This window comes from Micropterus salmoides, unplaced genomic scaffold (genome assembly GCF_014851395.1).
Source record: "Micropterus salmoides isolate LMB-PRFRI ecotype aquatic unplaced genomic scaffold, ASM1485139v1 Ms_hic_scaffold_9, whole genome shotgun sequence".
Taxonomy (NCBI): Eukaryota; Metazoa; Chordata; class Actinopteri; order Centrarchiformes; family Centrarchidae; genus Micropterus; species Micropterus salmoides.
Genome location: NW_024044681.1, coordinates 19,205,492 through 19,220,170, shown reverse-complemented (window position 1 = coordinate 19,220,170; position 14,679 = coordinate 19,205,492). Strand labels below are relative to the sequence as shown.

General features: G+C 39.0%; 2 protein-coding genes across 3 annotated transcripts in view; one reads left to right on the top strand and one right to left on the bottom strand.

The window, feature by feature from the left end:
- Nucleotides 1-434: 434 nt before the first annotated feature.
- On the top strand, nt 435-2,726 carry LOC119895982 (adhesion G-protein coupled receptor G2-like). The gene is made up of 4 exons (XM_038709429.1): nt 435-628; nt 1,321-1,422; nt 1,687-1,851; nt 2,283-2,726. Exons 1-4 carry the CDS (start codon nt 460-462, stop codon nt 2,417-2,419), a joined length of 573 nt encoding a protein of 190 aa, XP_038565357.1. The 5' UTR covers nt 435-459; the 3' UTR covers nt 2,420-2,726.
- Nucleotides 2,727-3,955: 1,229 nt separating this feature from the next.
- The window catches only part of adad2 (adenosine deaminase domain containing 2), an 18,160-nt gene continuing 7,436 nt past the window's right edge, over nt 3,956-14,679 (bottom strand). For both annotated transcript variants that reach the window (XM_038709433.1, XM_038709434.1), the window contains exons 5-11: nt 13,663-13,791; nt 12,779-12,929; nt 12,318-12,488; nt 7,910-8,124; nt 7,124-7,355; nt 4,438-4,570; nt 3,956-4,257 (exon numbers count right to left, since the gene is read on the bottom strand). In XM_038709433.1, the coding sequence (XP_038565361.1) occupies nt 4,147-4,257; nt 4,438-4,570; nt 7,124-7,355; nt 7,910-8,124; nt 12,318-12,488; nt 12,779-12,929; nt 13,663-13,791 (1,142 nt within the window). In that variant the 3' untranslated portion in view covers nt 3,956-4,146. The remainder of the gene's footprint in view (nt 4,258-4,437; nt 4,571-7,123; nt 7,356-7,909; nt 8,125-12,317; nt 12,489-12,778; nt 12,930-13,662; nt 13,792-14,679) is intronic.

Below are 14,679 nucleotides of genomic sequence, written 5' to 3'. Positions count from 1 at the left end.
TTTACGTGTCTGTGGTTGCATATGCCGTACTCGTCTTTCTCCTCAACATTTCGGTAAGTAATTTGAACATTTCATTAAAATTTTGTACATAAGTTAAAACTACTAAAGCACTGGCCTATGTCCACATTTCTTTGGTTATCACAGCATCCTAATTATCTTTCTAATTTGCACACAGTTTCAGAAGGAATATCAGCAGGACTTATCAAATAGACAGCACTTGTTTTGGACCATTCTTGAAAGCCAATAATATATAATGCACATCTTAAAATCTGATCATTTCAGGCTTTGAAACCCATGTAACCTCACAGGACTGAGTATAAAATATACATCAGAACCTATCCTGCATCAAAATTTTCCATTTGAGGGCACCTGGAAACTTATCTTTTATTCCATTATTGTTCCTGTAATTTACGCCTCTCCTTTTAGGTTTTTATTGTGGTTCTGATCCAGATTCGCCACATGCGAGTCAACAGGCCGGCTGGGACCAGCAGGGGACTGATGCGTGACCTGAAGGGAATTGCCAGTATTACCTTGTTACTAGGACTAACATGGACTGTTGGCTTCTTCACCTGGGGGCCAGCCAGAGTGGTTTTGCTGTACCTCTTCGCTGGACTTAACACCCTGCAAGGTTTGTTTTGTACAGAAATGATTACTGATATATGCTGGATAATATATGTCTAGAAATGTTAAGAATACAGCAAATGTGTTGTATTGGCAACTTGTACAGTTCAGCTGCTTTAAGCAGTTCGTTGTCAGGGATCATCCTCTGTTGCACCCGACAGTGCAACATCACTATACAGCCTCATAAACAGGTGGCATCCCTTAAGTTAAAACAGTTGAAATGAACAATTTAAGAGAAATTTGTGCAGTTACAGTAAGAGGATTTGGTGAATCTGACTTCGAACATTCATACGAGTAAGTGCTCTTAACTTTTTTGGTCTTCTTGCATGAGGCCTGTTGCACGTGTTGCTGTGTGTTTACCTATTGAGTGAAGGTTTGCTAAACACACATGCAGTTTTCCCCAACAGCCCACTTCACGTTCACAGTTGAAAGGAAACCAAAAAACTCCCTGATAAAAAAAGCAGGAAATCAAACAGAGGCTGAATGATGCAAGTATTTCACAACTGCCTTTACCTCGGCTCTGCCTTTGTTAGGTTACTTTATTTTTTATCTGAGAGTGATGCAACGCCCTCCACTTTATACTTCTTCGAGAGCAATGCCTTGCTTAAGTGCAAATTGAAAACTAAAAGAGCTACCAACCAAGATTCAACCTTGTCGTCCAAAGAGCATGACCTTGTCTCACTTGGGTTTATATTCCAGGACTTTTCCTCTTCCTCTTCCACTGTCTGATGAAGGAAAATGTCAGGAAACAGTGGAGGATTCACCTCTGCTTTGGACGTTTTCGACTTGAAGAATATTCTGGTACGACAGCCACACAAAGTATGATGTGACTTAATTACATCACTCAAGTTACTTTTGTTGTAACTTTCAGATATTCTCTTAAATTTCCTAATTAAAATATGTGATCTGTAAACAACTTGGTACTATGCAAAAGCTTGAGCTCACCAGTAATGAACAGCTGCTTCCATGTAACACCTTGGCTGTCCATCAATGTGTTTAGGTTTGTGTTGTCACTGTGTTGTGAAAGTTTTATTTCTGTTACCTGTTTTTGGTGTTGTCACCCAGAGGGGAGCAACTCTGGGTCAGTTGGAATCACAGCCAAACCCAGATCCAATCCTCCAAGACCATCAGTACCATCGGTCCACTCGGTCAAGTCCAGTTCCACAAACAGCACATCGGTTTCCTCCGACTCCAGCCAGAGAGACTCATCCTGCAAGAGACCAAACCTGGGTGAGAAAATGAAGCATAGTCTCTCCAAAGCAGCACATGTCCTTGCTACTGTTCAACGTTAAAAAATGTATACAAACAAATATAAAACATGTTATAAAGATAAAAAGCCAAACTTTATGGTTCAATTATATTTCTTAAAGAGTTTTAATAAAAATGTTTTCAGGGACATTTACTTTATTTCATCACTGCCAGTTTGTCAGTGAAGGTCACTGCATACAGCTCTGCACACTGCAACTGACGTTTAATAATTACATGAAAGCTGGTTTAAACACATCTGAATGGACATAATTGTTATTTCTTAAACATTTCCTTCACCATCTGATAGCTCAATTTAACTTTAACCCCCAACTCCCAATAATACATTCACAAACCACATATGAGAAAATGTTTTTCACACCTCTAAATTATTCAGATGTTTAATTATCTTGCAGGCCTTTTTGTGAATTCCCTGGTTCTCCCTCGGGCCCAGAGAAGCCCCTCAGGTACAGGAGCTCTGAATTCCCAGAGGGGGATAAAGCCAACACCTGGCTGGAGGAATCACTCGCTCGGCCAGCAAGAACAAAGATAAAACACACAGGGTGCACTGTACATATGCATTTGCATACATACACGCAGAGACTTGCACATCCCAGTAACTATAATGAAAAGCTTTAAAACTGAAACAGCAGCCTTAACACGTATTGTACTTCAATTTAGATTTATGTAATCCAAGCAGCGTAGAGGCAGAATTAACAACGAAGCATCATTGTATTCTAGCGTCATTAGATAATGTAATCATGCAATTCTATTGTTTTTTTGTTTTTGCTAAATACTGTAAAAGACCCTGTAATTATAAAGACATGAGAAGTTGCATCAGCTCCAAGGAGCAGTTGGTTGCCAAGCAACTAGTGTGGGAGCCATGGTGACAATGAACCACGGTACCACACAGTTTGTGTGAAAAAATAATAAAATTTTAATTTTAAGATGACGCAAGTCTCCCCGTGTTCCTTGTTTACCTCTATTCCTGCCTGAAATGTGCACTTCAGGTCAAACCAAATAATTATTCTACAACAACTCTGTAATCACTTCATGAAATGACTAACACACCATCTTTGAATGTGACTGGTATCTTGTTCTTGTAAATTCTGACACCCCTGTTGTGATAAACATGTGATGATCCAAAATACTTCATATACATTTTAAATATACCACATTGATTGGAGTTGATCGGCAGCACTGTCGAGACATTAACTGAAAGCCACACAGCATACATTTCTCCCCATAAAGTCTGACAGATAGCATTTCGGTGGCTTTCTTTTGCTGGTGTTTCTATATGGTCTGGCACCGTGTATTGCAAATCATCACTAAAGACTGGCAACAGACACTTGTTCTGTTAAGTTTTATAAATCATTATTTATTAGCAGAGAGGTTTTGAATTAATTGTATGGTATATGTGTATATTGCTCAAGTTCCATATTTTTTAATATACAGTACATCAGGAAAAATCTGTTAAGCCATATGATACTACTGCAAAATTCTGTGTATTGTAAAATGAGCAGATATTCAGAAAATATATGTAACAAAAAGAGAAAATGCATCATTGTGTATTGTTTTGCCTAATTTGAATACACTATTTTTAATTCTACAACATCAATGGCATGTGCAGGGCTGTCAGTTAGCGTGCCAGTTAAAGCTGATTCAATGATACCGAGCTACTAATAAATTTAGGAACAGGGTTCATAATAAAAAAAAACAAAAAGCTAGAGGGGACAGAATTTACAAGTTTTAAGTCCATACCATGTCTTTGGTTCTTCAGCCGCTGATTTGACCTGCTGACCCCAAACACACTGCAATTGTAACAATCAGAATAATATGAGTAAGATCTCAGAATGTTTTAAATCATAAGACAGTTAATTACACTGAATTATAAAAACACAAAATACTCACCTGTTTATAACGCCCTCTCCACACCAGTGCAGGTTGCATTATTTTTTTGGTAAAAAAGCACAAACTTTTAGCTACAAAACGACGATTATATTGCTCAATACTACTTGACATGTCAGAATAAAATGAGCCTTTAAGCAATGTTTTTCCACCCACAACTCACACAAACTGACTGCTTCACTCTGGTGCATAACAGTAGGGTGTCTTTTATTGTCCTCAAACACCTACACAAACTGAGATCAACATTATTATACATAAAACAAAACTAGAATTACTGCTAAGGGCAGTAAGTGAAGTGCACAGAACAACAGTAAACAAAATCACAAGAGGAACTTGGATGAACTTCTACATGGCCTGTTGCTGGGGGCATATTCAAGTGCTAAAGCAGTCCACCAGCTTTTTTGAATTGCCGGGACCTGCACGGTTGCTCAGAAACGGTTGCTTGACCAGATCTTTGACTGTCTGGTAGACGACGGCTTCCTCCTATAAAACAACAAACCATTTACAACATCCAGAAACTGCACGGAAGCAAAGTTACCAAACACTCCAGCCGTTGAGAGAGTGCACACTGCACTTTCACCATAACAACACATAGTTTTATAGTACCACGTTTATAGGAGTGAGCACAGAGCATTGTTTTAATAATCTATAGCTGACACACACCTTTGCCCTGTGGTAGGTGGGAAGATCTAGCAGATTGCTATGCCCGCCCAGCTGTGCAACTCGGAGGAAATAACTGTAGAGGGCTCTCTTGCAAAGTCTGCTGGAGAAGCCAGGCCCACTCACAGATGGAGAGCTGAGAAATAAGAAAGTGCACCATAACTAAAATTCCAATGACTGTATCCTAACATCAAAAAAACAACTTACCTCTACATATATTATCAAAACACAATGCTCATGTCCTTAAAGGTCAACCAATTTAAATGTAAAACCATCTCTTAAACATTTGAAAAGCACAAAAGTTTTGAATCATGCACTGTTTACATGTTGATTAATGTACATTGGTTTGTTGGCTTCTTTTGCATGATATGAGGGTATACTGTATCTAGCTACAACATATGATACAAACACATCAAAAAAGCTGTTATGGTTATCTGTGCTATTAGCATGTCAATTAGAGTTAGTAGCCCAGTGAAATAAGACATAGACTTGCTTTGTAGTGTGACTAACACACACACTTCCCCACCAATAAATCCAGTGTTTCCCACAAAAAACACAGAAACAGATGCAATCTATTACTTTACAAGACGCAGCACAAACACATATGGGGAAAGTTAGACAGAAAGAGACAAGGCAAGCTGCTGTGTTTCCAGCAAAGGTGTAGGTGTGTGCGAATGTGGGGAAAAGAGAACTGAGGGGAAAGAAGAACAAAATGGTGAAATTAGAAAAACCTACGCTACTAAAAATAGAGATGTCCCCCACTAATCCCAACACCTTCCGACCGACCACCCTATTTAGTGACTGCCTGTTAACAATGTTTCCATCCCCAAAACTATTTTGGAGGAAGTTGTCTCTGCTTCAGAGGCTTTGCTGTGCTGAACATAAAAATGTGTTTGGCAAGTCAATTCTTCTTTGCGGTTACAGCAAAAATCTCATGTGAGGTCTGGCTGACTGAGAGAAGACAAGGTTTCCCACAGGCAGCACTTACTGCTACTGCTAAACAACTTCCTGGGGGAAACCCTAGAGTGGAACTCTGGGGAAGAGACCACTGGTGAGAAGCCCGGAGTTGTCAATAAAGACAGTTCAGGGGGCATTGAAAGCATTAATATAAGCTTACATTAGTAGATGGTTGTGCAGGGGTGGCCAAACTTTTGTGAATGTGGGCCACAAAGAAGTCGTGGGTCTAATTCTGAATTTTCGGCATCCACTCGCTAACATCCTATTTTTCGGTTCTGTCATGTTTAATCAACTCAGGTAAATGTTCTCATCAACTAGTAATCCATCTTTGTAGGCAGGGTCTGAAATAAGCTAAATGAAAGAATAACATTCAGCTCATTTAGGGATCCTTTAATATAAACGATGTTGTCATTCAGTGTATTTACACAAAAACATTGTTTGTACAGAGGACCCATGTCTTCCAGTACATGACAATCTCTCCACCTTACTTAATTATCCAGTCCATTATCTCAACAAGAACCTTCTCTTCTGGATCCCAGCAAACAAACAAAAAATACTTATTTTTAGTTGAGTTGAGACCTGAGTTACCTCCTGTAGTCTGGCGAGTGCGCTGCTGGAAAGCTAAGTGGCTGTCGCTCAGGACGAACTGTGCCTTTTCCATTGGTGAGTTTGGGTTAAAAACGTCACCATAATTATCCCCTGAGCTTACTGGTGGATGTGTTGTGTGTGATGCCAAGTTCTAGTTTAAAATTTCACCTAGGGCCATTAAAAGTGGGACGCAGTTTGGCCACCCCTGCTTTAAGTTCTATTCCAAGACAACTACAATGTCTACAGCCCATTACATTCCTCATCCCACTCAAAACTTCTTTGTTTTTTTTATTACTAATACATTCCACATATAGTTGATTCTTCTAGGCATAATTCAAGATATTTGGGTTCAAGCCAGTGTTTTTAGAACTACTTCAGTGGTGAAAACCATAGCTAAAAGTACCTAGGAATAATTGGCATGCTACTTCTACATCAGTAGAGTCTCGTGTGACACAAGCAGCATCTCCTTTTGTTTTCAAGCTATAATTTGGGTGGGAGTTCTTTCCAGTAGGTGTTCTTGCCATCCTTGTAATTCCTCTTTACCTCCTCCCTGCACACTTTGTGTCCTGTATTCTTGCTCTAAAATGTATTATCTGTATTACCAGAAGCAGATTTTTCTTTGTCTATTTATAGTTTATTGTTTGGAACGGGCTGCAAAGCTCATCTTGCCACTTAAACCATGGTGTCGCCTAAACCTAATAGTTCAGGCTGCAGGTCAGAAGCTGAAATACGCAGCAACACTGTGAGTCAAGCAGGATCTCAAATCTATTTTTGGCTGTAATCTCTGCTAGAGGACAACACAGCCTCCAGTGAGAGCCACGTCTGTGTCACACTCCAGCTACTTGACATCAGCAGGAGCCATGGGCCTCACTGAGACAGTCAAACAAGCAAACTGCATCAGGCTCTGCCAGCAGTTCTAATCTATCCCCAGGACTAACATCAAATGGAAGTAAACTATAGTCAGGTCAAGAATCTCTGCAAGAGGAGTGAGTAAAGGACATCACACCGGTCCCACACTTTTGATGCAGGGACGAGTTACAGCACATTTACTTCACTCCTTAAACTGTGTGAAATTTGAACATCATGCAGTTTCCAAAATGATGCACATAAGACTGATTTCTTGTACAATGCATCTGCATCTTACCCATCAATGATGAAGCCCTTGCTACTATTCAGCACTTCAATATCCTTGTCGTCGAGGCACCAGTTGATGCTGAGATTGTCATGTTGCGGGGGGGTCACAACAGGCCCCACGTAGTCGCCAGAGAGAAAGATGATGTTGTGTTTTTTGTAGGACTGCGGGAGAAGGTCCTCCAATCCATCATCCAGTTGCTTGTTGGTAATGGACACTTCCTCATTAAATAGCTTCTGGCCCCCTAAATGAACACAATAAGCTCAGTATTTGCTTAAATAGTTAAACCCACAGATGAAAGAAATTCATCCATATAACATTACATATTGAACAAAGCATGTCAGCTTAACAGCTTCAGATTACTAATTTAAAAAAACATCTGACTTACTGTTTATGACAAAAGGAAATAATACCACCTGGATGTAAAATACGAATCTTTACTGTGTTAACAAAACACCAACCTAAGATAACTTGCAGTGACTTCCATCTGAAATGAAAAGGAATATTTTTGGAAATACTCTTATTTACCTTCACTCTTGTCACACTAAATGTGGAGCTATGGTCAGCAGCCAATTTACTTAGCTTAGCATAAAGTAAACAGGAAGAGACTTTAAAGCTCACTAACTTGTTATGTTTTTTTTTTGTGTTTTTTTTTTAAAGACACATGGTTTTACAAGGAGTTATTTGTTAGACTACTTCTAGGCTGAAAGCAGGGCACTTCTGGTTATAGCTTTATATTTGCCGTACAATCTTCTTACGAAACTCCAGAAATCAAATAATTGCTTTGAGGCTCATTACCTAGCACCATGCTGGTGATGTAGAGTGGCTGGATGAAGTGGCTCAGTAATGCACCCTGAACGCCAGTGACAGTCCAGCGACACAGCTTGTCATTACCAGACAGGCAGCAGACTTTGGCACCCCAGAGACTTGGGTTTAGGTAGGCTACAGGGACCAGCCGGCCATTGGCATGATAATGCAGCTTCATGGCTGTCCAAGTGCTGTTCGCAGAGCCCCTACACAAGACATAACATTGTAGACATGACATGTTGTCATTTAGATGCCATTCTAAACCAGAGCAAAAATTCTGATTTACTCATAATTACATGGATTTCAAATTGACTACCCATTACAGCAGAAATTACAGAGATAAATTAGAATTCCCGTCCCGTCGATTTATGCCATATCCATGTCTGTCAAGACTCATAATATGAAGTAGTCAATATTTGGAAGGACTTGAATAAAAAGGTATAAAGTGCATATTTTTGTTTAATGGGAGGTTAAAGAGGTGGTATTATGCTTTTTAGCTTTTCCTCTCTCCTTTATTGAGTTATATCTTTTTTTTTTTGCACGTAACAGGTTTGCAAAGTGAAAAAGCCCAAAGTCTGGCTCAAAGGGAGTTCCCATCTCCCACAGAAAGCTCTGCTCTGAACCGCTTGAAAACAGCTCGTTGGTAGTCCAGCCCTTCACTTCCTTTACTTGTGACGTCACAATGAAAACGCGTCATAAAGCTTGCCAAGCGGCTAGCGGTGTCAGGCACGCCCTCAAACCAAGTTAGTCTGAGCGGAGGCCCTTTGGCTCGACTCGCCTTTGTTTGGTTTCCCATTGTAGAAATGTTGTACCTGTACCTGCTTCCAAGTACTTTTTTTCGTATCACCTCACCTCCGTCGAGGTTCCAAGCGAGGGATACTAAAATGTAACGTGAAAACACAACAGACTACTGATCGGTCAGAGAATATTCACTATTCACTGCATCATCATTGCGTGCACCAGACAGAGGCCAGCAACAAAGTATTATATTTTATAGTTTTTGTATGTAATTTTATCACTAAATCCACTTCTGAGAAGTTTTGAGGTGAGAAATCAACTGTGTACATTTCGAATATTGACAGTTTTACGAGAAGTGATGGCCGAACAAAAATGTAGTTGAGGAGCTCCGCAAGTGGCTGCGGGGGAAGCCTGTGCCAACCCGCGGGAGGAGCGTATGAGGACAAGACAACAACGGCAGAGGAAAGGCAGCTGGAAGGTTTTCATACCGCTTATCTGTCTTTACATTCTGAGTAATGTTGAAAAGTTTTAACTTAAAAAAGAGAAAGCTGTGTGGATCGCTGGTTTGTGTGTCGCATTGAACATTACGTCGCGGCAGTTGTGTGTGGCATCGCTATGACGACAAGCTACGTACCATCTCTGGGTACTACTTGCAATGCAATGGAAAACAGAACAGGGCCGAGTAGAGTTGAGTCTATCGATTTGCGCTATGGTAGCATTTTTAAAATTGAGTTGAAATATGGTGATTTTTGTAGTGGTTTATGGTAAAATGTGGAACAATGATGTTGTGTGGTTGTGGACTTGAGAGTAACTTATACCATCTGCTAGGTTACGGTCGCAGTCTGAAGCGGCTTTGATTTGGATCACACTACCTTGTTTCTTACGACCCACCCTTCTCTGCTTCTGATTGGCTAGTAGTCCTTACCTGGATACTGCGCATGTGCAACTCCCAACAAAGATTTTGTATAAGTAAGATGCATCACGCTGTAGCTCAAGAGCAGAGCGTACAACACATAGGGTGAAAAGAGGAGCTGCAGCAATGTGCAGTATGAGAAAAATATGGTGTTTTTTGAAAATTAAATCATGTAAACCTGTTCTAGTACCACCCCTAATTAAGATTTTGAACCTGAAAATGAGCATAATACCACCTCTTTAAACTGTTTAATAAAGGATTTTCACAGATGTATTGGCTAACACGTGGTACAATATTTGATTATTAAATAAAGATGTAGTAAAGTAGTAACAATTGAAGTATAGTATAGCTACACAAAATGTGGTGCTGTTGTCTTCTCCTGGCATCTTTAGATGCATGGCCTCTCAATTTTCAATTCAATTCAGTATGCTTTATTGGCGTCAATGTTTAGGTTCACCAATGTTGTTATATCTTAAATTGAAAATATGTCATGCTTTTTGACATGCAGTAGCATATTCTCCTACCAAGTAACAATTATTTAAAAAATAACAAACAACAATAATTATACTGATAGTTTTGATAATATCACAGTAATTGTATACAAACAACAACAATTATTTATTTTGTATATTAGTCTGATTTAGATTTTGGAAAATAATCTAATTGAATTTTTTTTTTACCAATATTGCAATTGCGATTTAATATGCAATACATTTCTAAGCTCTTTACCTCCTGTATTATTCTATTTTGACAAGCAATAAATCAAGTGTATAGTATGACCAACACAATATTAGATATATTAAACATACACTGTTCTTTCTTGTAGGCCAGGCCTCTGTTATGATGAAATTAGGTGATGCATGAATTGCATGAATTATTATTATGAGTAACGGTGGAGAAGAATCATATTGCAATAATATCCCAAATGCAATTAATCGTTCAGCCCTAGTCTGAGTTTCCAGTGGTTGTTCTCAGTTCATTTCATAAGGAGATACATTTTGCTGCAATAATTTCTGAGGGTAATCTCCCAGTAAGTAGGAGAGTTTCTGTATGTCTGAATTTTTTTTCTGATAATTAATTTTTTTGGTCACCTGCCAAGGTGGCTGGTAGATGAAAAAATTCACCGGCCAAACCCTTTTAATTGAGATAATAAGGTATTATGTCATTTGCAAACTTAAAAAAAAGAGGGAAATTTGAAACAAAGTTATATTATTGCTATTAAATGTACTTAAAAAATAAAAATAAATTGTTTTATAAACTTGCAAAATGCTTAATCATTCAACTTAAAAGCTGCTCACTGCCACAGCATCACAGCTTTTGTGGGATAAACCTTTTTTATACAGCCTATGGATCGTTCTCCTTGATCTCTGGGGAGGACGGCAGGACAATCAGAAGATCTGACAGTGTGTCAGACACTCGACTGGACCGCCAACTACCCAGCTAAAAGCTAAAAACACTTCTAGTCCAATTTTTGTAATTAGCTCCTAACACTAGCTTTCACGCTGCCTTATTTCACAGAGGTATTGCGCCAATCTTTACTTTATGAAAGGTACAGAGCAGATTTTATCCACCTCTGAGCAGGGAAAGTTGGTGACAGACACGAGACAGAAAGACGGAACGATCTGTTTGTGAAAAGCCACAGCCGACATTCCGCTGGTTCCTGTAAAGCCAGACCGCTATGAGAAAGCATACATGCAAACATGATTGCGGGATAAAGGCCTTTTCACACGAGATAAAGGTGAAAACTTTTGTTCAGTATGAATAAGTGAATGTGACATAAATGCCGATAATCTTTCTGCACTGATCTGCATATGAAAGTGGCTACACTCTCACTCCAGACTCCTGTCGCCTGTCCCCTAACACCCACCTCCTCACAAATCTACACCAATCAAACACAAGTAAAATGAAACAAACATATATCACTGGATCATGATTAGCTAAGCACGCTCCAATACACTGTTCGCAGTCACGTAACCTCAATGACGCACGAAATTCAGAAGGAGGCAGGAAGTGAAAGGCAGAATGAATTAGATGGAGGAAAGCCAGTCCGACTACTGTCCAACCAACTGTGAAACATAGTCACAATCTCCCCTTCTGTTCCTGAGGCACAGTGTTAACTGATGGACATTATGATGTCACAGTTAAGTTGACCTTTGACCAGCAAATCAGTCCATCCTTGAGTGTAAATGGACCAAAAGTGACAAATGTGAAGAAGTTCCTTCAAGGCATTCTTGAGATATCGCAGTCACGAATATTATGATGTCACATGAAGCTGAACTTTGACCTTTTAAATATAAAATGTCATCACTTCATCATTTTTTCAATTTGTGTGAAATTTTCTTGTAAGCAGTATATGAATTCTCGAGTTATGGCCAAAAATGTGTTTTGAGGTCACTGTGACCTTTGACGACCAAATTCTAAATCAGTTCATCCTTGCCAAATTTGGATAAATTCCCTCAAGGCACTCCTGAGATATCACATTCACAAGAATGGGATGGACAGAAATAATGCCATAACGAAAACATAATGCCTCCGGCTACAGCTGTCGCCGGCATGGAGGCATAAATATAAATTAACTTTTATTCCAGGTTCCAGTTCTTACTATTTTGAGTTTTAATAATAATAAATACTGTTTTGGAATTAAATCCTTAATTTTTTTGTCATACCAAGGTATTTTAAATACACACCGCAAATACATCACACACATCACATCACAAATAAGGATATTGAAATAACAGACTGCTGTACTTGAAGCAGAAGTTCTTAGCTGCTCCTTCAGGACACTGATTGGTGTAGAGATGCAGACTGATCTTGGGTTTGACCTGAAGCTGGTGGCTGTCTGTACTACTCTCAAAAATACAGTTCTCCTTGGCCTTTGGATCAGCATCAAAGAACAGCAGAAGCTGTTTGTAGAGAAACCTGAACACAAGCCAGAAAATACCATTCTCACTTTGACCCACTTTCAATTCACCAGAAGCACCAACAATGATAGAGAGTGAGCAGGCTGGTCCAGACTGCCTGCTCTAACGAGAGGAAAAGGCATGTCATGACTTCATCACAATGATTAATAAGGCAAAGGCAATATTTATACATTTAACTTTTAAGATTTTGTAAACTGAACATTCCCTACTCTCACACTTTCACTCATTCAAACTCAGATTTACATGAGGTGGTTCTTTAACCTTGGAAATCACATTAGCAGTTTTCACCTTAGGAGAGCCCGTCTGGCGATGATGATGGCGTGGCAGTCATGCACCATCGTCCCATTGTAGCAAAGCCACTTTTTGCAGCTTGAGCTGCCAGCTCCCAACGCCACCACCTTGTAACTCTCACATGGCCGACCCCCTGTATCTAACACTTCTATGGAGGAAACAAAACATTTTGTCTTTCCAATTTAATATACACTTTGTCATTTTAGTAAACAGCTACAGACAGGACAACAGAGATATGACTGACATGGGGAATAATGTGCGAAGGTCATTTAACAAGGTGAGCCCCAGTAACAAGTGATGACACGTGTTTAACAATACATTTTAATAGCCGTATAGAATATTAAAGACCTTGAAGCTAGAAAGAGTGAAATGCCATTCTCATCAGTCTCCATTCAAACTGTGACTGAAAGGACACGCAAGTCATAATCAATCAGACAGATTTCCTTGAATAAATAAAAGAAAGAAATAACAGCTCTCCAGCATTTAAATGTCAAGATCGTGGCTGGAAGGTGGTGACGGTATTATTCTGAGCATGAAGAAAAATACTGTAAGTATATGGACATAACCAGAAATGTATTCAATTATCATCCACAATACTGTTAATTATCTTAAAGTCAATGTCTTCCTTTTAAAGACCATTTGAAATGAAATTGCTCTTTTTTTTGTCAGAGCAGTCAGTCACACTGAGCCAGACAGCAGCTACACAACACACGAGCTGCAGACTTTTAACAACCACCCACATTTCCTGCTCCAGTGTCCTTCTTTTCTCATTTACAAACATGAACACACGTCCTGCACCTTATCATATTGAACGAGCGGCCAAACAAAAATAAGCATTTTAAAAAGAAGGAAAATAAACTTCCCATACCTGAAGTGCTTACCTCTTATCAAGACAAATGCTGCCATGTGGCTCTTACAGCCATAGAAATCAGGACACATCTTCACGAGGCTGTCAAACTTCTGGCTGCTTAATGCTGCCATGTAATTCTTGTGCCAGTCATTTTGCCAAACTAAAAGAAATATGAAAATAAAGACAACTATATAATCAGGGATGGAATGTATTTGGGCATTACCATGTTAATGCAGTTCTGAAAACCCTTTCAAACACGAGTGATGAAGAGATAGAGCTTACCTTGAACATTTTTACTATTGCACTCAGCATACCGGTTACTTGATCGACTAAAGATTTGTGACCCTTTTTTTTATTTTATGTTTTTTTAAATCTCAAACAAGTTGAAGAACCAGAAAATATTATTTTTTCATGTAATTCTCTGACATTACCGCTGTCCATCTGTTGCCTTGCCTTCTGCTTCAACTTCTTTTCCGGACATTCAGCAGTGCAATATGCATTATGAAGTGCGTACAAGAGTACACACAGTAGAGTGCAGAAAACCCCGCCAGACCTGGCATCACCACATGGTGTATGAATAACATGCCACTGTCTTAAGTAATTTTGCATGTTATCACAATTCCTTTTTTGCTTTTCGTGTGTCATTTCACACCATTTAGTCTCTGACTTACATCGTGTAAAGATAGTGTGTTATTTTACGTGCAAATGTCATAGGGAAATAGATGTCAGGTGACATAGTATAAAGAGCTACAAAGTCTGCATCAGGACCAAGGTTATAATCGTTAACGAAGACAAACGAAATAATAAAAACTAGATGTGAAAAAAACATTATTGTTAACTGAAATAAAATAAAAACGAGGCTTTACAAAAAAATTATAACTAACTAAAACTGTGTTGTAGGTTTGCAAAACTAGCTAAAACGAACTAAAACGAAAGAGTAAATGTCCTTAGTTTTCATTTATTTATTTTAGATGGCCTAATAAGCCTACATTTCGAGTGGATATGAAGCTCTTGCAACTGTATATATATATATATATATATATATATA

What these genes read in the sequence shown, in the direction of transcription:
- LOC119895982 (XM_038709429.1), top strand. Translation starts at nt 460, where the DNA reads ATGCGAGTCAACAGGCCGGCTGGGACCAGCAGGGGACTGATGCGTGAC. An exon ending in TGGACTTAACACCCTGCAAG is followed by an intron (nt 629 to 1,320) that starts GTTTGTTTTGTA and finishes TTTATATTCCAG; the next exon opens with GACTTTTCCTCTTCCTCTTC. An exon ending in TCGACTTGAAGAATATTCTG is followed by an intron (nt 1,423 to 1,686) that starts GTACGACAGCCA and finishes GTTGTCACCCAG; the next exon opens with AGGGGAGCAACTCTGGGTCA.